The following is a 27,880-nucleotide window of genomic DNA, read 5'->3' as shown; positions in this document are numbered from 1 at the left end:
TAAATATATATCTCTATCGACATTACATAGTTGCATGCAGCATGTGAGTAATATATCTCTATCGACATTACATAGTTGCATGCAGCATGTGAGTATATATATCTCTATCGACATTACATAGTTCCCTACGACATGGAGGCTGGAGCCTCTGATTATTACTATGAGCATAATGCTTTGTATATTCGATCTTACATTCACAATGATTTTTTCTTATTGAATCTTAAAGCCAAGGTGAATTTTGAAAAACAAATCTTCTATCTAGGCCTGAGCATAAATACCAAAAACCAAACCAAAACTGAACAAAAAAACCTAACCCAAAACCGAACCGATGTTCAAAAATAATCGGACAATTCATATATTTCTATAACCGAAATATCAAACCGACCTGGAACCGAACCAAGAACCGAATGGATACCTGAATATCTGAAATACAATTTATATATCTAGAAATATTAATTATATATAGTATTAAAATAACAAATATTCTAAAATATTACTTATAAACCGAATCCAAATATTTTTTATCCAAAGTATTTAAGATTTTTTGAATTATCTGAATTGTTTTATCCAAAATAGTAAAATTTATCCGACCGATTTTAAGCTAAAAACTTGAAAAATATATTTTTGTACCCTCGAATATCTAAAACTAATCTAAAAACTGAAACCGCATTGGAAACAAAAGTTTATTGGATATTAGCTGGTTCTTATAATTGTTATTTGAACCGAACCGAAAACCAAAATAACAGAATCCGAACCTATTATCATAAATAACTGAATGGTTCTTATATCTCTAGAACCGAAAAACTGAAAACCAAAACTAAACCGAAAACCGAACGCTAAGGCTTACTTCTATCGAGTTTGTGTGGTTTCTTAATTGACATGATACTTTTGAGTTTGTGGTTTTGTTTTCTCTGTAGGGCATTGTTCTCTAAACTCACTCACATTAGCTAGTTTAGATATTTTGAAGTCAATGATTGGTTTTTTGTTTTTTTTTTTTTTTTTTTCAGGAAGTAATGCTAGAGCCGCGTGTTGCAGCAGATGATTTCACCTACGGTCCTACGGAGATGGCGCCTTAAGAGAATGGCTACTTAATGGTCACGAGACCTCACGTCCTCGCCCATGACAAACCTTAAGCTTGCCCATAATAACCTTCTCCCTAACCACGCCCTTCGTTCCACCATTCAAGAGTGGCTTCAACGTAACTTTTAAGAGAATCTTTTTCAAACAAAAAAAAACTTTTAAGAGAATCGCTGTTTAGCGTTTTGAATATGTCATAAATCTCAACTTGAGTTGGTTAAAACGTTTGTTACCTGTCCTGTGATGAGTGAACTTTGTAAAAAATACAAACTGTTTGGTTCTCTGATTAAACAACCTGAAAGAAAACGACATAACCCATATACAAAATGCTTGCTGTTTTTCTCTAACTCTGGAAACTTGTCTGCCGGTCAACCCTTTCGAAACACAACCTGTAGTGTGCATCTCGGCCTTTCCAAAATAACACACGTCCCTTTCTATGGGCTAATCTAACCGTCACTTTATTAAACATGGCCCAACAAGGGTTTTTGCACACGTGAAATTTAGATAAATAACCGACGCGTGTACAAACAAACAAATGGGCTTTTTTCGAACGTGGGATGGTCTTATTGGCCATTACACTGATCTTACTATGAGGTCGGCCACATAATATTTTCGAATTATAATTATCTAATGGTTTAACACTGTAACATGCCGTCTTGTCGGTACGGTTCACACGGATTCAATTTAAAAGAATTAATTAATTAGAAATTAGAACTTATTGGCTAGCCGGTGATCGGTAGATTTGATGTACATATCGCATTCATGTTCCACGCACATGCAAGTTAGCTCAGATGCAAAAAACCGGTATTTTTATTTTATTTAAGAAATGTCACTTTTGTATTGTTGAGGAAAAGCACTTAAACATATAGAAGATTAGCATCATTTTAACTTGTAATGATCAGTAAACACATACAATGATATCATACTCATTGTGGTGTATGTACACATTGCAACTGCTAAGGTATTATCATTTTATAGTTTTCACTTTATGTATATTAATCAATAAAATATACAGATATTACATTAATTAATAATCACATCAAACAACATTTGATAAAACCAAGTGAGAGATGCAGCATGTTGATGTTCCAGAAAGTTTACATCATTTAAACAATATAGTCAAAATATTATAAAGTTCAGTTATATGGAACAAAATAGTCAATCATTGAAAACATTATAAAAAAAAAGTCAGCAAAGCAAATGTTTAGTTATGATTATTAGGGCTTAATTAGTGTTGGTTATGTTGTATTCATTTGGTACCAATCCCGTTCATGACTCCACATGTGTTTGTTCTACAAAAAATAATTTTGTTAATTGGCATATCACTACTTATCACTTTGATTATAAATGGAAAAGAAAATGTCGTACGGACAAATGAATTAAAATTGAATGTACGAACTCAAGTGGTCTGAAAAAATCACGCGACCCACGCGCAAAAAGGGAGAGAGTGGTACCCCAAAAAAAGAAAGTCAAAACCACCGTTTCACTCTTGCTTATCTCTTAAAACGACATCTTTCTTGTTGATCTGCCTTTTCATCTCTCTCTTTCTCCCACCAGAGTTTTTTCCCTCTCTCTCTCTCTCTGGTTCCTTGTACCTTCCTCTCCATTTTTCCCAATCTCTTTTATCTTCGACCTAGTCTTCTTCTTCTCCTTGGTAGAGTCAAAAGTATGATCCAGCGGAGATCTTTCAGCTGTTTGTTGTATGTTTTGGGGCTGTTGTTGTACAGTGCTAGTTTGGTTTGCGGTGGAGACATAGTTCACCACGATGACTCGATTCCACAGAGACCTGGTTGCAACAACAATTTCGTACTGGTGAGAAATCTCAGTCGAATCTGTTTTGATTTTGTTTGTCATGATTTTCAGCTGTTTTGTGTAGTTTAGGTGGTGTTTCTGTTGGGTGGAATTTATGGTTTAGGAGTTTCATCTGAACTGAATCTGTTTGATTGCTAGCTGTTGACCTACTATTATTTGTTCTTGCTGCAGATAGATAGTAGGGACATTTGGGTCTATAGAGAGGATGAGATTTTGATTTTTTTTTTTTTTTTTAATTCAGATTTGACTCTACATTTTGTTCATAGCTAAAAAGTTCTGAAAATAGCAATTGGGGCTACCTATAAAATCGTTTGTATTCTCTTTGGGTGAGTCCTAAAATACAAGAGGAAGTCACTGTTGTTGGAACTCTCTTTACCTTCTTCATATATGTTGCCTAGCTAATTGTTAGAGCCATTTTAAAATCGAATAATTCTTATTTTCTGAATAAAAAGGCCAATTTAGTTTCCCTTTCTATCATGTCTATGTTTCTCGAAGGTGTAAGCATATCATCATCTTCCAAACATAATTTCCATGGGTGACAGGTCAAAGTCCCAACTCGAGTAGATGGGAAAGAAAAAGAGGAGTTTGTTGGTGTCGGTGCTAGGTTTGGGCCTACCTTGGAATCTAAGGAGAAGCATGCTACCCTCATCAAACTCGCCCTTGCCGACCCTCCTCATTGCTGCACCACCCCCAAATCCAAGGTTACCCTTTTTCTTTATTTCTTTTTTATCATTTACTGGACACTTGTGTGTGTGTGTTTATCTCCAGTTTTAATTCTCATATGCTTCGTTTTCTTTTGGGTTGGTAGCTTACTGGAGAGGTCATTCTTGTTCACCGTGGTAATTGCAGTTTTACCACCAAAACTAAGGTAGCTGAAGCTGCTGGTGCCTCTGCCATCCTCATCATAAACAACAGCACTGGTAATCTCTAGATATTCCTTTCAATTACTTAGAGAATTCTCTAGCTATCCTCTTGAGCTTTGAATGTTGTTGCTTTTTGCAGATCTTTTTAAGATGGTATGTGAGAAGGGTGAAAACGTTTTAGATATCAATATCCCTGTTGTTATGCTCCCTATTGATGCTGGTAGAAGCCTCGAGGAGACCGTTCAGAGTAACTCCATAGGTAACTCTTAGTTTGCTTCCAGTTCTACTTCACCAGAGATTGGTATTTTTCGTGAGTTATTATTATCTTCTAGCTTTCTATTTTTTTTTTCAGTGTTGTCGTTGAGTGTATTTGTTCAGTTACTTTGCAGCTATATTCGCCGAAACGTCCAGCAGTTGATGTGGCTGAGGTCTTTCTATGGCTTATGGCTGTTGGTACCATTCTTTGTGCTTCTTATTGGTCTGCTTGGACCGCTAGGGAAGAAGCCATTGAGCAAGACAAGCTGCTAAAGGTGCATTAATAATATCTTGTAAATCTTACATTGTGGTCTGAACCTTTTGGCTGCCAAAGAAAATGGAAGTCCCTTCTCTAAGGCTTTTAATGTAAATATTGCAGGACGGATCAGATGAACTGTTGCAGGTATCAACCACAAGCTCTAGAGGGGTTGTTGAGATCACGGTGATATCAGCAATTTTGTTTGTAGTGGTTGCTTCTTGTTTCCTCATCATGCTCTACAAGCTCATGTCATTCTGGTTTATAGAAGTGTTGGTGGTCCTCTTTTGCATCGGTGGCGTAGAGGTAAGTTTGTTGATCTTTTCTCCAACTGAATCTATAGTTTACTGAGATTAAAAGTGTTGTTGATGCTGTCAGGGGCTGCAAACCTGTTTGGTCGCTTTGCTCTCATGGTATGTAGTTATCACTCGTTAAAAAGTTAAAGAAGGAAAAAAAGGCGGGACTGACGTTGGATTTTAATGATATAGTTTCAGATGGTTCCGGCGAATAGGAGAATCATACGCGAAAGTTCCTTTGCTGGGGGAAGTCTCATACTTGACTCTGGCCGTTTGTCCCTTCTGCATAGTATCTGCTGTTATCTGGGCAGTTTACCGCCAGTACCCTTTTGCTTGGATAGGCCAAGATATCCTTGTAACCACCCCTTTCATTCTCTCTTAACTGACTTCTGTTTCAGTCCCATGTCTTATGCCTCTTGTCAATTATAAAGTTGCATTTTTGCTTGCTAACAGGGAATCTCGCTGATAATGACAGTTCTTCAAATCGTCCGTGTACCAAATCTTAAGGTAATACGTTAGTTTCCTTTTCGGATGCCTCACCATCAAATACCAGCTTCCTGTTTCAGACCATCATTTTAATGTAAAACAGGTTGGAGTTGTTCTTCTCAGCTGTGGGTTCATGTATGACATCTTCTGGGTTTTTGTTTCAAAATGGTGGTTCCGTGAAAGCGTGATGATTGTGGTAGCTCGTGGAGACAAAAGCGGAGAGGACGGCATCCCAATGCTACTAAAGATCCCACGTATGTTCGATCCTTGGGGTGGCTACAGTATCATCGGTTTTGGCGATATCATCTTACCAGGACTTCTTGTCACTTTTGCACTCAGGTTTGCCGCTACCTACAAGTCCCCTCACGCTGTTGTGTGGTGCTTATGAGCCAGAAGAGCTTTTTCTGATCTTAGTGTTAAAATTGCAGATACGACTGGCTGGCAAACAAGAGGCTCAAGTCAGGATACTTCCTTGGGACAATGTCTGCTTATGGTCTAGGTATGTTCCCCCTCCCTCAAGTCAAACTAGAAATTTCCAGAATCTAACTTATTACTGTCTCACAGGTCTTCTCATAACATATATTGCTTTAAACTTGATGGATGGACACGGGCAACCAGCTTTGCTTTACATCGTTCCATTCATACTTGGTAAGTTCTCAATTTGAAAACCAAAAAAAGCTAAGCCATGGGATCTGAGAAAGGCTTTTGTGGCACATTTGTCAGGTACTTTGACAGTGTTAGGTCATAAGAGAGGTGATCTGAAGACCTTATGGACAACAGGGGAACCCGAGAGGCCATGTCCTCACGTTCGCCTACAACATCAATCTTAAAAGATACCCCATGGGATCAGACCAGATCTGATCTGATCATTCTCTAGTTTTATTGTTAATACGGACACACGCTTGGTAGGTTTATATATAAATGTATCTCTTCTTCACCCCTTACAGAACCAAAGTAGACCCCCCCCCCCCCCCCCCCCCCCCTTCCCCCTTCCCCTACACACCCTCTCGTCTTTTACTCTGTTCATTATTAACCTCCTTTTCTTACTTACATCTTTCTTCTATTCAACAAAGAAGAAGAAAAAAGAATAGACTGAGTGAGATTTATTTTTATTTTTATTCTATATAGTCTGAGTGAGATTTATTCTCAAAATAGATAATAATAATAATATGGGAAAATGGGTTAGTATGGTTGTTTGGTGAGGTTGTAGCTAGAGTTCTCAATGCGAGATATGTCCTCCTACCCACTTTAGGACCACCTTGCAATGCGTCAAAATGAATTTTGATCCATCACGGATCGGCTCGTTAGATCCGAGTGTGACAATTTTAAGAAACCCAAATATTCTAGGCATTAAAAATAAAATATAAGAGAGACCAAAGATCTGCTATATCCGGCTGTCATAGCCCTCATTCTCGCATGTACTGATGGACGAAACAGATTGTGTAAGTAAGCATATCGATCCCAGTTGCTGAAGGTGATTTGCTTCTTTTCAAACATTAATTTGGTATGGTTCTACTTTAGTTAGAGAGTGGCAGGGAAGAGCCAGTACAAACAACATTCAAGGCAGCCATTACTGATTTTGTTGTAGTTTTGCCAAACTAAATGTCTAAATCACCAATAGATATCAAATAGCAAGAAGCTTCAATTTTCAAATATTATAAATTTGGCTTCTTGTTTTTCACAATATTATATGTTGGCAATGGTCTTTTTAGTAGTTTTATTCAATATATAAAGAATATAAGAGAAATAATTTGGTGATAAGAGTTTGGAGCTTGAGTAGTAAGTAGCCCCATTCATCAATGGGAATCCTGAATAGGAGTAAGAGGCATTTTGCCACCGTAGATGTCTGGAAGTTGAGCTTCGTCGATGTCTTCAAGCAGGGTGGGAGTCAGTTTCTTGTTCTCCACGAAAACAATCTGCCCAAGAAAAAACGAAAAATGTAACAATCGAAGTTTCAAAACAATACACAGAGTCCAAACAAACAATAAGAGAAGGTGTTGCTGTGCTTGAGCAAAATATATCGACCTTTTTCCTGGTGTTGGTGTCGACAAACGGGTAAATGACCTTCCATGCGGTCATGAAAATGTAGGGAGCACGAACAAAATAGAGTTTATCTAGTCTCTCTGGATAGCAATCCTGATAAAAGACAAAAAAATGCTTTTTAACGTTCAATTATTTTGCATATCAATTTGTGAAAAAGGAAAAAGTTATTGCCAGGACCAAAATTATAGAATCGATATTTAGTACTCCCTCCGTTTTTTAATATAAGTCGTTTTAGAAAAAAAAATTTGTTCCAAATTATATGTCGTTTTCGGTTTTCTATGTAAAATTTATTAATAATTAATGTTGTATAACCAATGGTAATATATCTTCTATTTTTCTATTGGTTGAATTGTGGTTAGGTAAATAATTAATGATGTTTTTGTTTAGAAAATATAAGAAATTAATGGTTTTCTTAATCTACGTGCATAGCTGTAAAACGACTTATATTAAAAAACAGAGGGAGTAGTTCGGCAGTATTGCCAAGAACTACAGTATTTATTAGTTGGGGGTCTACGTCTTTATTGTTGGTCCTTGAACCCCCCAAGAATTCAGGATACAATAAAATTCATCTTAAAGTTAGCAAAAGTAAATAGTATTTTTTTTTTGTTATAACCATTGCTAACGACTTTGACAAATGACTGAAGATTTATTAGGCTTTAATTCATTCACACACAAACCCTAAATAGCATTATTTTGTGTGTGTTTTGGTTAGAGGGGAATAGACAAAGTGTTGTTACCTGCAAAGTGGAAAGAGCAGCAAGGTAGCCCCGGATGTCACAGTTAGAATATCCCCACCCTTGCAGATCCACTATAGCTCTGAATTTTTCTTCACCTCTCGGCATTCTTAATTAGATACATAAAAAATATTGCATTAGAGGCATGGTTTGGCCTAACAATCATTTTAAAATATTTGGACTGACTATAAATAGATATTAACCTTGCACATATCTTCTCCAGCGTGTAGACTACAAAACCTGCTCGAAAACATTGAAGAAGATTAGAAAAAAAAAATGAGGTTGGAATGATGATACGTAAGAAGTGGGAAAGTGTTGTGGATGACTGACGCTTGAACTCCTCAGGGTTGCCTTTGGAAGGGTTGTGTCTGTTGCCAACGATAACAAGGATAGGTCGACCCTTCTTGTCATGTCCCTGCATGCACACTTTATTGTGCGACAGATCATTCGCAATCTCTGATTCTGGTATGTGTCCCTTTGGGAGAACGGTTTTTTTCCAAGCTAGGTACTTGAGGAATAATGCTGAAGCCTTTTCAATGTCCATGTCACGCGCCCGAAGAAACCGCCTGATCATCAGGTCATCCACTTCCTGCCCCCCAAATTCAACAACATTCAGTGTAAGGAGACAGTAACACACACAAAAAGAAACAAAATGTTTTTTTTTTAATAAGTCAAGAGTATGGAAATTAAGACAATTCAACACTCTTGTCAACCTTAGTGGAGGGATCTTGTCGGTCGCAAAGAGCTCTCATAATGCCAACTTTGCTCCTCTCCATCTCATCTTCGATCAATGGCTCATTCTCGTTCTCAGCTGATATTGATACACATTCCACCACTTGTTGCTTGTTGTTCTCCTTTTCCATTCTGTTTCTCCAGGGAGCAGAACTAGAGATTGGGTGAGAGAGAGTGAAAGAGATTGGATCTTGATCATTAATAAAGGCAACTGATGGAGGGGAGGGATAAGTAGCATTCAATGCGGTTGGGCTCCTCTCCCCGTCAACGTCGATACCCAACTTGCTCTTCTCATTTATTGACTTGTTCGTTCAACTAATCTATACGTTAAAGAAGAAAAGAAGAAGACAATCTCCCTACTCAAACTCACAACTATTGTGTCTCTCTTGGGCTCAGATTCAAGGTATGATTAATTCGCGTCTTTTGTTCTTTTGCTTGTTAGGCCCAAAATGGGCTTTTGGGCCTGTTCAGAGCTCATGAGACATTATAAATTCAAAATTTTAAATCTTACTATTACTTTACTATTTAATTATCCGAGTTGCCACTTGCCAGTGGTTTTATAATAGAAATCCTGAGCTTTGACCAAAAAAATAAAAATAATAATAGAAATAGAAATCATGAACAACATGCGGGTAAGTCTAATCTAATGGGGTAGGTTTCCTGTTATGTTCATAACCCAACGCTATAAACAATTACAATTCAACGATTTTTAAAACATGTCGTATAGTTGTAATATCTTCTCACATGTAAACGGATCCACTCTTCGTTGTTATTTTACTCACAATAAACGGATCCACTCTTCGTTGTTATTTTACTCACAATAAACGGATCCGCTTCGTTGTCTTTATATTGCATGTACCAACTCGAGTACAGCTACACATGTATATTATTTATAAATCAAAATTCATCACGCAATGATTTGCCTGATTAGTAGATATAATGACAAAATTTGGGTTTTAACATAACAGACTGTTACACAATAACATAAAAATCGACAAGTATATGTTTGTTTGGATAAATGGATTGGAAAAGGAAAAAAATAGTGGGAGAAGAGAAACGACCATGTAATCACAGAAAAGCAAAATACATTTCTGAGCTGTGTTTTTTTTGTCAACTACATTTCTGAGCTGTTAAGTTTTTTTTATTTTGTAGAAACTAGACTCCAAATTTTCTTTTTATATATATTTTCTTTTGTATGCATTCGAGAGTTCGACTACTATGGATTTTCAATATATGAAGAGAACCTCAGATTTACAAAAAAAAATTTGTCGTTAGTAAAGGTAAAACCCATACTACTACAAAATACTTCCTCCGTTTCAAAATAGATGATGTTTTAGGGAGATTTTGATGTTTCAAAATAGATGATGTTTTCATATATCAATGCACTTTTTCACTTTATCAAAAACTGTGTAGCCAATGATATTTTGTAGTCTATTTTGTGATTGGTTGAATAATTTTTAATTTATATTTTAATAATATTTTAAGATAAAAAAACAAGTTTCTTAATATTTATGCATAATCTTAAAACTTAGTGTATTTTGAAACAGAATGAGTAATTTTAAAAGTTATTCGAGGCCAGGCACAATAGTCCAGACGATTATGCTTTCCATAAAGAACCTCAGATGTTAACACTTCTTCCTCTATTTTTTTCTTTTTTCTTTCCAACGGTCGGAAGCAACTTTTTTGTGGAAATGCTAATTTCAAGTTTACAGCTTTTTCCTATTTAACATTTCAACTGTTGTGACTTAAGAATGGGCCCACTATATCCAGACCTGTCTAGACCGTCCAACAGAGATTGGGACCCGCTTTCTTTGTTGGTAACTAAAACTTAAAGAAGTGAATAATAGACAGCTCACAAGAACATCAATCTCCATGATTACAATAAGCTGCATCTGTTTATTAGTATAAAGAAAATAATTATTATGGCCGTCATTACAAGGTACTCCCTCTGTTTTTTAATATAAGTCGTTTTACAGCTATGCACGTAGATTAAGAAAACCATTAATTTCTTATATTTTCTAAACAAAAACATCATTAATTATTTACCTAACCACAATTCAACCAATAGAAAAATAGAAGATATATTACCATTGGTTATACAACATTAATTATTAATAAATTTTACATAGAAAACCGAAAACGACATATAATTTGGAACAAAATTTTTTCTCTAAAACGACTTATATTAAAAAACGGAGAGAGTATTATACAAGTATGGTAAATCATCTCAAACATGCTACGAGTATCCGCTTAGTTTAGTAGTTTCAGAATATAGTAATAGTAACTATGAGAATTATTAGCGTGGGGTTTGTTACATGAATTAAAAAAAGAAATCATAATGTCACGACAACTAATAGCGTAAACTGAAAAATAATACTAAAAAGAAGGTCATCGTTATCCACGGATGATTCCCTCCACCTATTATTTTCATTTTTAAAAACAAAAGCTAGAGAGACGTTAGAGAGACTCTCTCTCCTCTATAAGACACCACTCACTATCCATTGCAGAAGGGAAAGCTCAGAACTTTAACGTTCTTCTAGAGAGAGAAAAAAAAGAAAAATGGAAGGGAAAGAAGAGGATGTGAGAGTGGGAGCGAACAAGTTCCCGGAAAGACAACCCATCGGGACATCGGCTCAAAGCGACAAGGACTACAAGGAGCCACCACCTGCGCCGCTGTTCGAGCCAGGCGAGCTGAGCTCGTGGTCTTTCTGGAGAGCAGGGATCGCCGAGTTCATAGCTACCTTCCTCTTCCTTTACATAACAGTATTGACTGTAATGGGAGTGAAGAGAGCACCAAACATGTGTGCCTCTGTTGGAATCCAAGGCATTGCTTGGGCTTTCGGTGGCATGATCTTTGCCCTTGTCTACTGCACTGCCGGCATCTCTGGTGGACACATAAACCCAGCGGTGACATTCGGTCTGTTCTTAGCTCGGAAACTTTCACTGACCAGAGCTGTCTTCTACATCGTCATGCAATGCCTCGGAGCCATCTGCGGCGCCGGCGTTGTCAAAGGCTTCCAGCCTTCCCCCTACCAAACCCTCGGCGGCGGAGCCAACACCGTCGCTCCCGGCTACACCAAAGGATCCGGACTTGGAGCTGAGATTATCGGAACTTTCGTCCTAGTCTACACCGTCTTCTCCGCTACCGACGCCAAGAGAAGCGCGCGTGACTCTCACGTTCCGGTAAATTTCGAGACCAACAACCTCTTTGTTTTGAATGTTTGTGTATTAACTCTAAGGTGGAATTTGCAGATTTTGGCTCCACTCCCGATCGGATTCGCTGTGTTTTTGGTTCACTTGGCGACGATTCCGATCACCGGAACCGGAATTAACCCAGCTCGGAGTCTAGGAGCTGCAATCATCTACAACAAGGACCACGCCTGGGATGACCACGTGAGTCCCTATTATACATACAACTTTGGGATTATTTCTTCTTATTATTATTTGTTTTATTGATGTTTGGGTGTTGGATGATTTCTTCTTATTATTTGTTTTATATTGATGTTTGGGTGTTGCTTGCTTTGGCAGTGGATATTCTGGGTGGGTCCATTCATCGGAGCAGCTCTTGCGGCTCTTTACCACCAGCTTGTCATCCGAGCCATTCCTTTCAAGACCAGATCATGATTTCCTTCTCTATGTTTTCCTTTGTCTTTATTTTATTTTATTTATTGATGTTCACCTTTGTTCTTTGTTTGTATCGGAGCCTTCAGAATATTTGGCATGTGGTGATGTTTGTTTGTTTAATGAATTTGTCTGGGTTCCTCTGTTTCTTCCTTTTTTTTGTGGATGATCCGGTTTTCTCATCATTGTTTAGCTTTAGTTTTGGTTTTAATTTAGCCCACATACGTTAAGACCATTTACATATTAGACTTCTTTTGTTGGGCTCATTAATTTAACGTAGTATGGCCCTTTTATATAGCTATTTGGTAACACAGAATACATTTTGACAAGAATACTACAAATTTGGTCTGATCCATCAGGATTAAGGAAGCATTACAAAATACTATTTAATCTTACAAGATACTTATATGTTTTTCTCAAGAAAGTAGCAAGTCAAAAGAGACTCATTTTGTGTTGTTCCGATGGATGGCCAACCAAAGCTCGGAGACAACATTTTCAATTTTATTATTTCTTCAAGAGGTCAAAACAATCTCGTCGAGTGGATTACCCAATCCAAAGCTATTCTAGTCTACACTTTATTATCTCGTCGAGTTCGATTTTTTTTCAGTAATATTTCTCCAGCAGACACAAGTCTATCTTTTCTTTGTAAGATTCACGTGGTCGGATGCTGGCTCAAAGGTGTTCCAACCGCCAACCATCTACCTTATTATTACTAATATATCATTGACCATGTACAAGAAAGTTCTTATTATAATATTTTATGAAAAATAAGAAGAAGACTCAAAGCTCACTAAAAAGTAAAAATATGGTTAGTCGACGACATACTCAAGAAAATAGTATATTGACTTGTTTAAAACTAAGTTTGCTATATAGCCCCAAAAAATTAAAGCATTTCAGTTTTATCTGTATATCTAGCTGGATGCACAACTGTAAGCTAAAGCATCATTCAAAACAGTTATAGCATGTATACGCATAAAGTCATTGGTAAGCAATATGTACACAAACGTATAGCCAACTACTATTTTAATAAATCACTCAACTCAACTAATTATACGGCCCGTCTATTTAGGTGAGCTACTAAGCTAATAATTTCTTTCGTGTCGATCAATAAATAATAAATCCCTCTTTTTGGTCCTAAACCGCCTGAATTAAAGTATAGTTATAAATTGATCCACCATTAAGAATATTAAAACCCAATTTTCATGATATTTAAATACTAATGTAATAGCCTCTATACTAATTACACTAGGATAAGACCCGCGCCTTGCGCGGGATTAAGTTATTATTTTTATTATATTTTGGAGAATGAAACAATAGTTTGGCTTCATTTGGATTATGGGTGTTCAACCCGGATATCGGGTTGGTTTCGGTTCGGTTCGGTTTTTTCGGTATTTGGTTAGTAAAATATAACTATTATTCTAAATCCATATTTACTTTGACTTTAGTCTTTCACATACTTTTGAAAGATTTCAACTGGACAACAAAATTGATCAGCCAATCTTGTTGCTTTAAATCATTAGTGTTTATATATATATATTATTTAGTTTGAATATTTATTAAATAAAAATTCATATGCGTTATATTTTATGATCATTTGTAACTTATTATAACAAAAAAATAATCTATTGATCACAAAATTTTCAGAGTGGGAATATTCAAATTTCTAATAATATATAGACGTTTTGAAAAATTCAAATATAACATATAAGAAAAAATATAAATGTTTTTATTATATATTTAATGTGATTTTTTAATATCTTTCAATAATATAAAATTAAAAAAAAGAACTAAGATACCAAAATTGTTATCAAATATTTATTATTCATAATAATTAATTTTCATATATACGTTAATCATATTAGGTAATTTCGTAGCTTCTAATTAAGGAAAGTGCAAAAAAAAATTTGGTAGATTATTTATCAATTCGATAGTTAGTTTAATAAAAAATATAATGTAAGTCAAGATGGACCAACCTATTTTTCTAAGAATAGTATATTTTATATAGTCATTTATTAAATGAGAATTTATAATCATACAGTTCTATGATCATTCATATCATTTTATAACTGAATATTTAAATCATCGATAACAAAATTTTCAATGTGAAATCTTTAATAAGTTTATAATTTATAAATATTTTTGAAAATTCATTGAAAGTTTTAATATTAAAATATTTATGTAATCTTATGGTATATAGTATAATATATATATATATATATAAATATATATGTTTTATTATTAAATGATATTTTTTACTCATATGGTTTTAAAATCATGTGTATCTTCTTATAATAAAAATGTTAAACCATTGATCATTAATTTTTAACATAATAATTTTAATAGTTTTAGTCATTTATTGTCGTTTTTAAAAATTCAAAATATAACATATACGAAAAAATCTAAATTTTATTTTTATAGCTAATTTGATTGTTTAATTTATTTTAATAATATAAAATTAAACAAAAAATGATGGAGGAGATATACATTGTTATCAAATCTTTATTATTAAACTCATTTATTGTCATATATATTTTAGTCATTTATGGTAATTCCGTAGGTTTTATTTAAGGAAAGAAAATATCATATTATATCATTATATCATATAGTTTGACCAACTTATATATCTAACAACATATAAAAATCGAATGTGGACCTACTTATTTTTCAATTGAATGTAATTGACTACCTAATTGAGTGCCACCTATGCATTGGGGCCTCTTTTAATTAATACAAAATTGAGGTTACATCTTTTCAAATGTTTCTCAATTAATATATAAGGGATATTGAACTGTTATTCATAGTCGTAGTAAATCTAATAGTATATCTTTATTATTGCGATGTGTAATTTTAAATCTAATAATGGGGACAAAGTGAAAGAATCAGGGTTATAATTGCTAGAAAAGGATAGTTAAAGGATAAAATCGTAAAGAGGTCATTATTGATTGGAGTGATAACTAATAGTTGAGCGGTTAACCACTTGAATGAGCGCATTTAAAACAGAGACCCCTTCCCTCTCTTTCTTTCCCAAATCAACAAAAAAAAAAGATCCAAGAGAGAAAGAAAATGTCTCCGGCGAAGAAGAAGAGCACAAGCTTTCCTCCGATAAGCGAGTGTAAAAGCGGAGAGTATGATTCGATCGCTGCAGATCTCGACGGGACTCTGCTCCTCTCGAGAAGCTCATTCCCTTATTTCATGCTCGTCGCCATAGAAGCAGGTAGTCTCTTCCGTGGACTGATCCTCCTTCTATCTCTCCCGATCGTCATCGTCGCTTACCTCTTCGTCTCCGAGGCTATCGGGATCCAAATCCTCATCTACATCTCCTTCGCCGGCATCAAAATCCGCGACATCGAGCTCGTCTCCCGCGCCGTTCTTCCACGGTTCTACGCGGCGGATGTGAGGAAGGACAGTTTCGAGGTGTTTGATAAATGCAAGAGGAAAGTGGTGGTCACTGCTAATCCCATAGTGATGGTTGAGCCTTTCGTCAAGGATTACTTGGGAGGAGACAAAGTTTTGGGAACAGAGATCGAAGTGAACCCTAAAACGATGAGAGCCACTGGGTTTGTCAAGAAGCCAGGTGTTCTTGTTGGCGATTTGAAAAGATTAGCCATCTTAAAGGAGTTTGGTGACGAATCACCGGATCTTGGCCTTGGTGACCGCACCTCCGATCACGACTTCATGTCCATTTGCAAGGTGCGTATTATCTCCTTTTCCAAGCTTGTTTTAAGTTTCTTGAATCGTTTGAGCACTCGATTTAGGTGGCCTAATTAATTAAGTTGAGTGTCTGATTCTTCAAAAACCTTTCGTAATCAAAGAATCTAAGTACTTTAAATAAATGCAGTAGGACCTATATTAATGCCGCGTTAAGGGTTCACATGATCCATTTAGCTAGTGGGATAATACAATAATTTGTCCATCCACCCCTTTTTTTTAACATTAACAGCCTTCACATGATCCATTTACGTCCAAATGATTTACTTACTTTGCATGTTTATGTCTCTAATAAACACATGCATGTAAACAATTAGATTAAGTATTCTTCTAATGTTTCTGAAACATGATTTAGCATACAGAAAAAAACTTGTAATCATATGTATGAATTCAATAAATGAATGTAATAAAATTCAACTTAAAATAAGTAGGTAGATAGAATATAATAGAAGTAGTAGTTTTCATAAATGCTTTAAACCTATCACCAACTACCATCCCCCACATAAGTTGGATGGTCCAATTTAATGACCGTTCCCATATGTCAACATTTCTTTAATTTTTCTCATATACCCTGAGACTTTCAGTATTTTACAATATTTCTTACTATAATATAGTGAAACTTTTGAATCTTTTTTTTTTTTTTTTTTGAATCTTTTAAATGATTGGTAACGAGTTGCTTATTTTAACTGCAACAGGAAGGTTACATGGTGCATGAGACCAAATCAGCCACAACAGTCCCCATAGAGCGTCTCAAGAACCGCATAATCTTCCACGACGGCCGTCTAGTCCAACGTCCGACGCCTTTAAACGCCTTAATCATTTACCTTTGGCTTCCTTTCGGCTTCATGCTTTCCATCTTCCGCGTCTACTTCAACCTTCCTCTACCTGAACGCTTCGTTCGTTACACTTACGAGATCCTCGGTATTCACCTCACTATCCGCGGCCACCGTCCCCCTCCTCCTTCCCCCGGCACTCCCGGAAACCTCTACGTCCTTAACCACCGTACCGCTCTTGACCCCATCATCATCGCCATTGCTCTCGGCCGTAAGATCTCATGCGTCACTTATAGTGTCTCTCGCCTCTCCCGGATGCTCTCACCCATCCCTGCCGTCGCTCTCACCCGAGACCGTGCCGCCGATGCTGCCCGCATGAGAAAACTCCTAGAGAAAGGTATTTGTAGCAGCAGTCCTTCTTACTATAAGCAGAGTGACTCTAAATCTTTACTAGAAAATTGGTTTGAAAAAGATAATATAACAACTACTTCATAAATATCAGAAACAGAGTATCTCTCACTTTTTGGACACATAACTGGTCTCATTTTTATCACATTTGGTCTAGTCTGAATATTTAATTATATTCATGCGTAGAATAAGATAACTTTCGTCTATATAAAAGTAGAAAAGAGAGCATCTCTATAAGTGTTTTACTATATTTGCGACAGGTGATTTGGTGATCTGCCCTGAAGGTACGACTTGTAGAGAACCGTATCTGCTGCGATTCAGTGCTCTATTTGCAGAGCTAAGCGACCGGATCGTACCTGTGGCCATGAACTGTAAGCAAGGGATGTTCAATGGAACGACAGTCAGAGGTGTAAAATTCTGGGATCCTTACTTCTTCTTCATGAACCCAAGACCTAGCTACGAGGCCACTTTCTTGGACCGTTTGCCTGAAGAAATGACGGTAAACGGCGGCGGTAAAACTCCAATCGAGGTGGCTAATTACGTTCAGAAGGTGATTGGTGGAGTATTGGGGTTCGAGTGCACTGAACTTACAAGGAAAGATAAGTATCTTTTGCTTGGAGGCAACGACGGTAAGGTTGAGTCTATCAAGAAGACAAAGGAGTGATAAATCCAGCTAGTTACGGCTTTCTACTTTTTAATGGATTGTTGGAGGAAAAACTTTCGTTGAACATGCATTGGATAATGAATTACATTTAATGATTTTAGTATTTTCCCCTCATCTTTTTGAATGATATATTAATTAGTAGCATACTCTAAAATATATTCCCTTTCAAATATGAAAGAAAAACAAACAAAGTCCGGTAAAGATTGTGGCTCAGTCGTTTCCCATTGTAGTTTGTTTATGATCATTTTTTTTCTTGATGAATTTGGAATGTGGATACTACTTTTAGCAAAAAAAAATTGGATAATATTAATATACAAGTGACTGGCCATATAGTATATGGTAACTTTTCCCATGTAATGTTAAAAACTGATCTCTAATTGGACGCCAAAAAAAAGTTTTTTAAAAGTTGCTCCAAATATGCATGCATGCAAACCTTATAAAACCAATATTCAGAGCCTTGTTTTTGTTTGTTATGAAATGAAGAAACGAGACTCTCGTTACGAGAGAGCTAGTTGGAAAGATTATAGAGAATACAATACATTCATATATGAAATAAAATTTCAAGTTTACAGAAACAAAACAAAGCCAGAAAGTTACTATTGAAAAAAAAAAAAAAGTTACTATTGAAGTGTATATGCTTACAGTTTCATGTTGAACAAATTTAAAACCATTAATCGTATTTCTGTCCAACATGTTTTTTTTTCTTCTTTGGAATAAAAAATGTGTTTATAAATCAGAGACGTTGTCGGCTCTAAGCCAACGTAACTTCCATTGCTTACCATCATCCATCAAACGGCGACGCCGTCACATTTGCCGTCGATGACACCGTCACCCTTCGCCACCACTAGACTCTTTATGGTTCCTTCGAGATCCCTCTTATGCAGATTAACCAGAAGCCCGTTCTTCATAAAAAGAGTCAAAGACATCTTCTGCTCCACTCTGTGTCCCGGAACCACCGTGATCCGGTGACGTAGAAGCACCGCGGCCGCGATGCTCTTCATCTGAAGATAGGCAAGATCTTTTCCGAGGCAGATCCTTGGTCCTGCATTGAATGCCACGAATCTATACTGGTCGTGGTTTATGAATTTGCCGTCGATGGGGGAGATCCATCTCTCCGGGATAAACTCGAGACAATCTTCTCCCCAAGTCGACTTCATCCTCCCCGCCGCGTATATCGAGTAACTCACCGAAGATCCCGCCGGCACGAAAGTCCCGTCAGGTAAAACGTCGTCGTTCTCCACGTGCTTCGAGTCTTCCGGCACCGAAGGGTAAAGCCTGAGCGTCTCAGAGAGCGCCGCCTTCAGGTAAACCAATCGGTCGATCTCGTCAAAATTTAAAGGCTCCTGAGTCCATGACGCGGCGTTCTCAATGCCACGTGTCTCGATCAGAACGGAGCAGATCTCGCGGACGATTTGTTCCTCGACGGTCGGATGCATCGTGATGAGCCAGAAGAACCAGCTCAGCGCAACTGATGACGTGTCACGTCCAGCTAGGATGAAGTTAAGCACCACGTGTTGGAGGAAAGTGTCGCTGTACGCTTCTTTCTTCTTCATCATGAAACGCGAGAGGAGATCGTCGTGTCCACTCTCTTGCTGACTCATCAGCTCCTGCTTACGTGTATTAATGACCTTGGCTAAATATCCATCCATTTCTTCCAAGCTTCGGCTCAAACTGACTTCTAGGCCCAGTCCAAGCCATTTCTTCAGCTTCCACATAAACTCCGGCAAAATAAACCTTTGGAGCGATGCTTCGGTGGCTCGGTCGAATGCCGTCGCAAAACTGTTCTCGGGCAGCCCCGGCGCGCAGGTTTTTGTGTCCTTACCGAACGCCAACCCGCAAATGTTATCAAATGTGAGCCGGAGTATCAAGTCCTGCAGATCAATCGGCTCGGCTTTGGCTTGAGCTGATTCAAGAATTGGACAGAACCGGAGCTTAATTCCTCGGTTTACCCACCTTCCCATGGCTTGCCGCAACGTTCTGCATGATAAGTTTACATTACCAAACCGAGTATTATTACATTACTAAACCGAAGATAAACTAATTAAAGGTTCCATTTGATTTGATGATATGTATATTAAAACCGTGAAAGTAACCCTGAGGCTGAGGGATTAGTTCAAATGTTTTTCCTGGTGGTGAGCCGGAGAGAAATATATCAAAAGAATTGACTAATATATCAAGAAAGTAACTGAAGGAATATGATTTGCTCAATAGTCAATATAAATGCATGATGGCTATGAGGAAATTATTACTAAACCGAGCGGTTAATTTGATGTATTAGGTTACCTTGTTGTGAATTCAAGAGCAGCGGTTTTGCGTTGGAATAGCCAAGTGTCTCCGTCAGAGTTGAAAATACCTTGACCGAGAAGGTCGTGGAAGACGGATTGCCACGTTGGACCCTTAGGATAATTATCAAACCGGGTCTTGAGCATGTGTTCAAGATTCCTCGGGTCACACGTGACAGTCACGAGACCTTGCTTCTTTGCCAAGAAAGGCATTGCACAGATACAAGTCTGGTAAGTACCGCCGCACGCACGGAGGTTCTCTGTGATCCATTCATGCATCCTGTCACGCTGCTCTATCAGACCAGGGAGACTGCCCAATACAGGCCACACACGTGGACCCTTTAGCCACCGTGAGATCCTCTTGAACCATAACCAATACGCTGCAACGATCGCTACAAGAAGCATCACATTGGAGATTTCCATATAGCTCTTTGACTAATATGGGGAAATATGAATGGGGTGATTGAGAAGAGAAGTGAAAAGATGAAGTTAGGATGGGGATGAATGAACTTTCCGGGGAAATTTATAGGGAGGAAAGGAGCTTCTCTCACTTATTTACAATCTTGTCACTCGTAACTATCAGACTCAAACACTCATTATGATATCGCGGTTCTCGTTGAGTTATAGCTATTTATGTGTATAATAATGAGAGGTTTTTTCAGTTTTGGATATCAAGAAGTGGTAAAGTGGTGTGTTTTATGCTTTGCTAGTACCTAATTTTGCAGCGAAAGGAATAGTTTCATTTAATGACCATTTATAGATCGTATGTCTAATGTAGCTGTGTGGTGAATTAAATGGGATTAGTTGAGAACATAAGGCACAAAAAGATGGTAGGGAAAAAGAGGAAAAAATCGTCTACTTTTTTTAAAAATGTAGAAGTTCAGGGCTAAACGTTAACACATGTTTGGTTTGCTGCTGAGATAGGTTTTAAGATCTGATATCTTTTATAGGTACACAGCAAATGATATTTTCACTTTTTGGTTTCGTTTATTTAGTTGTCTCACTTTGAGAATATTTGGTTTGTTTTACAAAATCGAAGGAATTTTAATCTGAAGAAATGCTAATATTTGAATAAATTTATTCTGATCTAGTTAATTTTTTTTCTATCTGGATTTGGTCTACTGCTTTGACGTTTTTTTCTAGCTGGATTTGGTTACTGGTTTGACGGGTTTTATCGATTAATCTACGAAAAATATTTTATGTATATTTTAGTTTGTTTCAAAAAAAAAGTTGGTACATTTTATATTATACTACATGATAAAAATAAAATTTGTAAGTTAGCTAGATGTGAGAGAACTCACACGTATACATTTGGTCCAGAAGAGAGCTTTTACTTTTAACATAATTCCTCGTTTTGGGTTATCTGTTTGAGGATTTGGTAAGCAGCTCGAGACCTAGACTAGTATTTACTTTAGGAAAACACTTCTCTGAGTTTCTCCCCTCATTAAGCCAATTAGAAACACTTCTTGTGTCACTATTTTGACTTCTTGGTTTCTCCTTTTAATGCTTCTTTATCTTGGATTTTATTTACTAATGAAAATACTCAAATATTAACCAAAGACTGAAAGTTAAAATGGGACATGGCAGAAGAATATTAAGTACTAAGAAATGTCATTGAATAGGATGAAAGTCAAAAACACAAAAGGGTTGTGCTGACTTTTGTTACTCTCCAAGACTGTAACTGGTCGTATTGTTTCTTTTTATTTTAGTCTTGTTTCAACATCATTTAACTGCTTCATATACTGATATATCATTGTGTCATTTTACCTTGTTTTGATGATTTAGATAAAGTGCCAGAAGGATAATAAGATATATATATGTGTATATATATATTACGAAACATGCATGGAACATGCAATTTGGGTGTTAAGGATTTCTTAAGTTTAATTTGATTAATTTTCCCTAAGCATATATATATATATATTCACAACAACTTTCCAAAAACATTAATGTGCATAATCGAGCTCGGTTAATGTTTTTGTAGTCCCTAATAAATTATTGTAGAAGAATTCTTTGTAAGAACAGTGGTTTGCACTTTGTAGTAAATGGAACATAAAGGTTGGTGTATAATAGTGAACATTAGATATTTAGATGGCTTGCCAACCTAACACTTTAGAAAACCATTTCTCACTCTGGTTGACTCTTTATTTATTATAATTCTAAAATACTAAATGAGACAGAATATCTTAATTTGTTATTTTATATGGGATTGCAATGCACTATTACTATATATGCTGAACTGAAATGTATTTTATCGACTTGGGGAGCTTACAACATGAATGCCATGTCAATACTATTCAGTGGGATTACACCATTCATCTCCTCTCCGTTTATCAGCTGGGCAAGTGTTTTGAGATGAACACTTGTTGAATCTTTTCCCGTTATATGGGCTTTCGTGGCTAGACATGTCAATTACAGTTGAAACACGCAGTCCGAGCCCGCTCAGCCCTAAAAATTATCGGGTTTGAGTTTAGTTTTATAAGTCCCCAAAAAATCGGATCTTTCGGGCTAAGTCCATTTGGCCTTTCGGTCTAAGTCTATTTGGACTTTAGATATTTTGGGCCTAAGTCCGTTTGAGATAAACTCGGCCCGAAAACTTGAAATTTAATACTTTAACCTAAATATTATCATTCTTGCAATCAATACCATTATTAGTATTGACATATTATTTTAATATTTTTTTATCTAAATTCTAATAAAGCAAATATAAAACTTGTTAGTTCACTTTACTGTTTGATCATTACAAATGTCACATTTTAAATTTTGCAAATATACGTTCTTCTTTTATGTACAATATGTTTTATTTTTCAAAATCCAATGAAACGTTTGATCAAGTTTATCATAAATTTTGAATCTCTTATATATTTAGTTTTAATTTATATTTGATTATTTAAATTTTATTAAATTTAGTTTGGTTATAATATATTTTTAAAGAATACGAAAAAGTAAACGATAAAAAAGAAAAGTTCAAATTCACTTTATATTTTAAAACAAAAAAATAAAACTATTTTTAATGAAAATCTACATGTATTAAAACAATGGAAGTGATAATGAAAAATTATTTTTCAAAAATCCAAAAAGTCCAAAAAACCCGAAAAGTCCTATAGCCTATAAGGGCCAGGTTGGACTTCAAATTCTAGGCCTAAAATATTTCCGGACCAGGCCGAACCGGACTCAAATATTACTAGGCTTAGCGGGTTTGGGCCGGACCGGGCCGGACCAGCCCCGAATTTACACCCATATTCGTGGCTTTGTTAATGTTCTGTGGAATATTTTTTTCCGACCAATGAATTTTCCGGATGACAAAAAAATAATGAAATTATGCCATTACAAATCAGTTAAACTGTAAATCCTCAGGTTATAATGATTTTTTTTTCGTTAAAAAAAGACTTTAAATCCTAAGGTGACCGTGACATATTTGTTATCAGGTGAAAGTTGATGTGCATATCCTCAATAAGTATCTAGTACTATCTAAACCACTCTTACTTATTTTTGCAAGCAAAACAACTGTTACATAATATCAATATGAATTAAAATCATTCACCAGCTGAAGCTAATAGATTCAAACTGAAGATTCTCAGGCGAACGAAAAGAACATATCTTTGCAACCTCTTGCCTCATCTTCCTCGGACCACACACAAAAACTCCCACGCTCAAACCTTTTAAACCTAGTAGAAGCTCTGCTTTCACACAATTAACTGAGTGACAACTTAGAAAACTTAAAATACATGTATAAAAATGCTATATAATAAAAATCTTAAGTAAACTTACTGTTAAGATTAGGCCTTTCTCCGTAATGAATGCTGGTGGATTCCGACAGCAACTGTTGTGGAGAGCTTTCCGTCACCAACGGAGACAAACCTTCGACGACTTGGTCATTTTTTGTACAGTACTGCTTTTTGTTAGAAAACACAGCGATTGAAGACGTAGCCACCACGCTAACGGAGATTGCTAGAAGGTAGATGATAGATTTATAAGCCGATGTGTACTTATTCAAGCCTTGATCAATTGGGTAAATGTGATATCTCGTGATAATTCCGATGATGATAATAAAGATCATGAATGAAGAAGAGAGGATGGTGGCGAGACAGAGCCATGAGTTGGGTCCAAGTATAGGTGAGATGGGTTGGTCTGAGACATATGGTTTGAAACAGAGAGGTTTGATGATGTTCTTGTTGTGAGTTGATTCTGTCTCTCGGGTGACGAAGGCTTTGATCTGTATATCTAAAAACGAGGAGATGTCACTGGAGATGGGTAAGATTAGGTCAAGCATGGAGAGGTCAGAGGAGTGCTTAAACGCGCAGATTAGCGTCATTTTGGGGATTTGACAAGTGCTAGTTGAGCTTAAGTAGATTAGGTCTCGGATTATGGATATGAACGGTGTAATCCCACTACCTCCACTCACCATAACTAGAGAGTCATGTCTAAATGAAAAAAAAAAATCATTGTTACTTGTCATGCAAACAAACCTAATGTTGAACTTATCTGTGTGAGATTTCGTTTGTAATTACCGTAAGAAGTCAGTGGAAGTAGGGCCGTATGGTCCTTCAATGGAAACAGTGAGGCGGTCGATCTGATCAGAAGAAGAAAGCATCTGGTAAAGCTTAGTGGACCATTTGCCTTGGCCCTTTATCATAACACTTAGCTTCTCTGGTTCGAGTTTACTACTAGAAGTTATCGTAAATGGATGCCACTGAAGCTTGGAAATACTCGGTATTTTCACGAACAATATACTCGTCGGGCTATACATCAGCACTGTAATTAATATTAATAAGCATATGGTTCTTGAATGGATAATCAATTGAAGAAGATGATTGTTAAAACTCACTAGGGTTTTTGGAGAAATTGAGCTCGACCGTATCACAAGGAAGGACACGAGCAGAGACTAGCTTGACATTGTTGCGCGACTGAAGAAATCTCAAGAAACGATCGACGACGAAGATGTAGAAACCGGGTAAAGAGATCAACGAGTGAGAGATGCCAACGTGGAAGACAAAGAAGAGCATGAAGACGATGTAGAGGTGGTGAGTGTAGTAGAAGGCTTCGAAGAATCTCTTTCTTATTGCGGGAAATGTGGTGGTCCACATTACAAGTCCGGCCACCAAAGCTATCTCTCCGGCTAAATTCGAGATAGACGTCCTATCCCACTCCAACATCTATTCACGCCAACAATTAGGGACAATCCACTATAAATAAAGTAATGAAAAATGATGTAAACCTTTTAAATCCCAAAAATTATATAGGATCTCATAGACTAACCTGATAGACTTGATTTGTGGATATCCAATAGACAACGTAACAAACGCCATGGCTAGTGATTAAGATCATGACCAAGTGGCCGACCCATATATGGTACTTGATGCTTGACTCTGACGTTAGCCCAACTGCAGCTAGCAACGACGAGCCACGAGACACTGGATAGAACAAGAACGCCAAGCATATGTTCCCGGCTAGACCTAACCGTACTGCTACTGAATCCAGTCTTGCTTCCCATCTTTTTCAGTTTTTTTTTTTGTCATAAACAAACACATTGGGAAGAAAAACAAACTTTTTAACTTTTGTCAGATAGCTTGTTAGCAAATACTACACGTCAATGTCGATTTTGTGTCTCATAATAATGTTTATAAAAAGGCCAAACTATTGAAGATATGATATGAGTGATTCAGAGAATTAGGGGTCAGTCAATTATATTATATTATTTATTTATTTGAGCTTCATAGTGCAAATTTGACTAATGTTTACACTCTAATTTTAAGACCGACAAATACAGTTCCATTTACATTTTAGAAATTTTGTACTTATTTTCTCCATATCACAGTATTATGAGAAAAACATTCCTGAACATATTCACTCAATTAGCTAAAAAGCAAAAGTGGTGACTGAATCAACATGATCAACTATGAACTATATTTTTTATGAACTATATTATGTATGTATCGTTTAATGATTTGTTCAAAATTGTTGCGTTAATTGCAAAAAAATAAAAAATCCATTTATACATCTTACAGTTTATCTCCGTGGATTGCTGCTGATTGAGGCGTGACGGTGACAAAAGTAAAGTAAAAGTAATTGGTTAAGCTCCAAAGAAGAAGAGCCATGAACATCGTCAAGAACATAAGCTCGGTCACTGTCACTATTCCTAATGGTCCCTTCACTAACATTGGTCTTCTTAATGCACTACACTTCTCTCTCTTCTTCCTCTCCACCCCACTTTTAATATACAGAAAAGTAAGAATATAACATTGATATAATTTAAAAGCCTTTAACTAGAAAATAATCAGTTGATAGTTATAAGTATTTAAATTTACCTACGAAATTGGTCAACACTAGTTTGTTTCTTCAAGTGAAGGTAGATACATCCCAGAGAAGGCAATAGAATCATTGGGAACATGTAAACTAAAAGGTTCACTCCTAATTAAAGAAAACCCAATTATATACATATTTTGATATTTTTTACCAAAAAATACATATTTCATATATATATATTTGTATAAACTAATTGGAAACTAGATAATTAGATCTAACATCAATTACCTGGTTTCCCGAAATTAGTCGTTTTGCCGAGCTTGGCACGCATGGATGTTAACCAGATCTTCCTGTAAGTAGAAGTCGGCATCATGATCCAAATCACGATAGTCCCCATCAGAATCGCCATCATTAAGAGCTTAATCACCTTCATAGTCACTTCCTTACTCATTTCTCCTAATCCCATATTACAAGAGATGAGAATTCCAGAAAGAAAGACACAAAGCGATATATATGGAGTTTGCAATGACCAATGGATAACAAAACGAAACCCATATCTATGCCTATATAACGCAAATTTAATTATTTTATACTTAATTTATTTAAATTACATTTCCTTTTATGAAATGGGTTAATTTGACTCTAGCGTGTGGTAGACTAGTGGAAGGTCCCCTCCGGAAGGAGATAGTATGCACGCTAGTTCGGCCTCCAACTGCTCAACAACACTTACTTGCTTGTCTTGGGTTGGGTCCAAATAGAGATTAGCGCATATGCCGAACTTCCTGGAAACTTTAGGCGAACCAATAGAGAGAGAGAGAAAAGGGTTGAAAATCCTAAATGGCAAGTGTCATTTTTTCCTGGTTTCATATTGGGAACGTTGTTATATTGGATTCCGACGTTTACTTCTTACTTTTTAATAAACTACATTTTTTGTTAAATTTAAATTATATGTTAAAAACAATGGTACTTAATTCTATTTGATCCACTATTAAACTATCCCTTATATACTAAAGCGCAAGTCGCCTAGCGAATAAAAATTTGACATTTGGCAAAAGTTTACAAAATAAAAAATAAAAACAATTAAAATATTTTCCACGTAAAATGAAAAGCAAAAACAGTTTAATTGTCTCAGCCACTAAAACACGATCTCAACTCCCTACACTAAAACAACTTTAAACGACACTAGAATCACTCAGATAACAAATTTGTTTACAAATTTTTTTCAAACAGTTTACTTTCTTCCACAACCTATGCCTGTGTCTTTCCTATAATTATCTTTTTGTAAGAAAGGCTTTTGATTTTTCTTATCTTAAAAAGTTTTTGAAGCTGCGGAAGAAGCGAAGTTATAGATGGCTTCTGGAAATTCGCTGGTATACATTGGTGGTGCAGACAAGTTCCTATAGTTGTTTAGCAAATGAGTAAGTAAGTAATAATTTTTTGAGTCTCAGCATTTATTCGTTATGCAATTTTGAATTCTTTTAGTTTTTTTTTGCAGAGGAGTCGTTGTTACCACGTAACGAGTTCTTTTGAGTCTCAGCATTTAATTTTCTGTAATTATACTCTCCTCTTCTTCTCTATCGTTCCATTTTCTTTGTCGTTTTATTTTTTTGAGTATAGCAAAGAT

At 36.3% G+C, this 27,880-nt stretch overlaps 6 protein-coding genes across 12 annotated transcripts; 3 read left to right on the top strand and 3 right to left on the bottom strand.

Annotated features, from left to right (window-relative positions):
• The first annotated feature begins 2,596 nt into the window (after positions 1 to 2,596).
• Positions 2,597 to 5,989, top strand: LOC106434174 (signal peptide peptidase-like 4). The gene is made up of 13 exons (XM_013875004.3): positions 2,597 to 2,889; positions 3,432 to 3,590; positions 3,698 to 3,809; positions 3,892 to 4,011; positions 4,131 to 4,282; positions 4,387 to 4,569; positions 4,642 to 4,676; positions 4,752 to 4,914; positions 5,013 to 5,066; positions 5,149 to 5,384; positions 5,474 to 5,544; positions 5,610 to 5,693; positions 5,769 to 5,989. Exons 1-13 carry the CDS (start codon positions 2,746 to 2,748, stop codon positions 5,873 to 5,875), a joined length of 1,620 nt encoding a protein of 539 aa, XP_013730458.1. The 5' UTR covers positions 2,597 to 2,745; the 3' UTR covers positions 5,876 to 5,989.
• A 692-nt stretch (positions 5,990 to 6,681) lies between these two features.
• Positions 6,682 to 8,835, bottom strand: LOC106434175 (phosphatidylinositol transfer protein 3-like). Its single transcript, XM_013875006.3, has 6 exons — positions 8,536 to 8,835; positions 8,153 to 8,411; positions 8,026 to 8,062; positions 7,826 to 7,931; positions 7,071 to 7,181; positions 6,682 to 6,961 (listed from the first exon to the last, which is right to left on the bottom strand). The coding sequence occupies exons 1-6, from the start codon at positions 8,683 to 8,685 to the stop codon at positions 6,842 to 6,844; spliced, it is 783 nt and encodes a 260-aa protein (XP_013730460.2). The 5' UTR covers positions 8,686 to 8,835; the 3' UTR covers positions 6,682 to 6,841.
• A 2,152-nt stretch (positions 8,836 to 10,987) lies between these two features.
• LOC106434166 (aquaporin PIP1-3) lies at positions 10,988 to 12,323 on the top strand. 2 transcript variants are annotated; one of them, XM_013874994.3, is made up of 3 exons: positions 11,000 to 11,737; positions 11,807 to 11,947; positions 12,083 to 12,323. In XM_013874994.3, exons 1-3 carry the CDS (start codon positions 11,114 to 11,116, stop codon positions 12,176 to 12,178), a joined length of 861 nt encoding a protein of 286 aa, XP_013730448.2. In that variant the 5' UTR covers positions 11,000 to 11,113; the 3' UTR covers positions 12,179 to 12,323. The 2 variants fall into 2 exon arrangements, with proteins under 2 accessions (XP_048597993.1, XP_013730448.2); XM_048742036.1 differs by having other exon boundaries at positions 10,988 to 11,947.
• A 2,859-nt stretch (positions 12,324 to 15,182) lies between these two features.
• Positions 15,183 to 17,842, top strand: LOC106434165 (glycerol-3-phosphate 2-O-acyltransferase 4). Its single transcript, XM_013874993.3, has 3 exons — positions 15,183 to 15,865; positions 16,579 to 17,053; positions 17,325 to 17,842. The coding sequence occupies exons 1-3, from the start codon at positions 15,239 to 15,241 to the stop codon at positions 17,726 to 17,728; spliced, it is 1,506 nt and encodes a 501-aa protein (XP_013730447.1). The 5' UTR covers positions 15,183 to 15,238; the 3' UTR covers positions 17,729 to 17,842.
• On the bottom strand, positions 17,748 to 20,685 carry LOC106434156 (cytochrome P450 86A4). Its single transcript, XM_013874984.3, has 2 exons — positions 20,012 to 20,685; positions 17,748 to 19,705 (listed from the first exon to the last, which is right to left on the bottom strand). Exons 1-2 carry the CDS (start codon positions 20,431 to 20,433, stop codon positions 18,517 to 18,519), a joined length of 1,611 nt encoding a protein of 536 aa, XP_013730438.2. The 5' UTR covers positions 20,434 to 20,685; the 3' UTR covers positions 17,748 to 18,516.
• Positions 20,686 to 23,368: 2,683 nt separating this feature from the next.
• Positions 23,369 to 27,086, bottom strand: LOC106434184 (probable ferric reduction oxidase 1). Of its 6 annotated transcripts, none has more exons than XM_013875019.3 (9): positions 26,987 to 27,086; positions 26,545 to 26,712; positions 26,319 to 26,421; positions 26,017 to 26,220; positions 25,270 to 25,504; positions 24,839 to 25,166; positions 24,522 to 24,765; positions 23,782 to 24,434; positions 23,369 to 23,708 (listed from the first exon to the last, which is right to left on the bottom strand). In XM_013875019.3, exons 2-9 carry the CDS (start codon positions 26,705 to 26,707, stop codon positions 23,551 to 23,553), a joined length of 2,088 nt encoding a protein of 695 aa, XP_013730473.1. In that variant the 5' UTR covers positions 26,708 to 26,712; positions 26,987 to 27,086; the 3' UTR covers positions 23,369 to 23,550. The 6 variants fall into 6 exon arrangements, with proteins under 6 accessions (XP_013730473.1, XP_048597991.1, XP_048597992.1 ...); XM_048742034.1 differs by having other exon boundaries at positions 26,868 to 27,023; XM_048742035.1 differs by lacking the exons at positions 26,319 to 26,421; positions 26,987 to 27,086 and adding an exon at positions 26,868 to 26,886 and having other exon boundaries at positions 26,017 to 26,035.
• Positions 27,087 to 27,880: the final 794 nt, after the last annotated feature.

This window comes from Brassica napus, chromosome A9 (assembly GCF_020379485.1).
Source record: "Brassica napus cultivar Da-Ae chromosome A9, Da-Ae, whole genome shotgun sequence".
NCBI classification, from domain to species: Eukaryota; Viridiplantae; Streptophyta; class Magnoliopsida; order Brassicales; family Brassicaceae; genus Brassica; species Brassica napus.
Note: the sequence above shows the minus strand (reverse complement) of the source record. Positions and strands in the feature narration are given on the sequence as shown.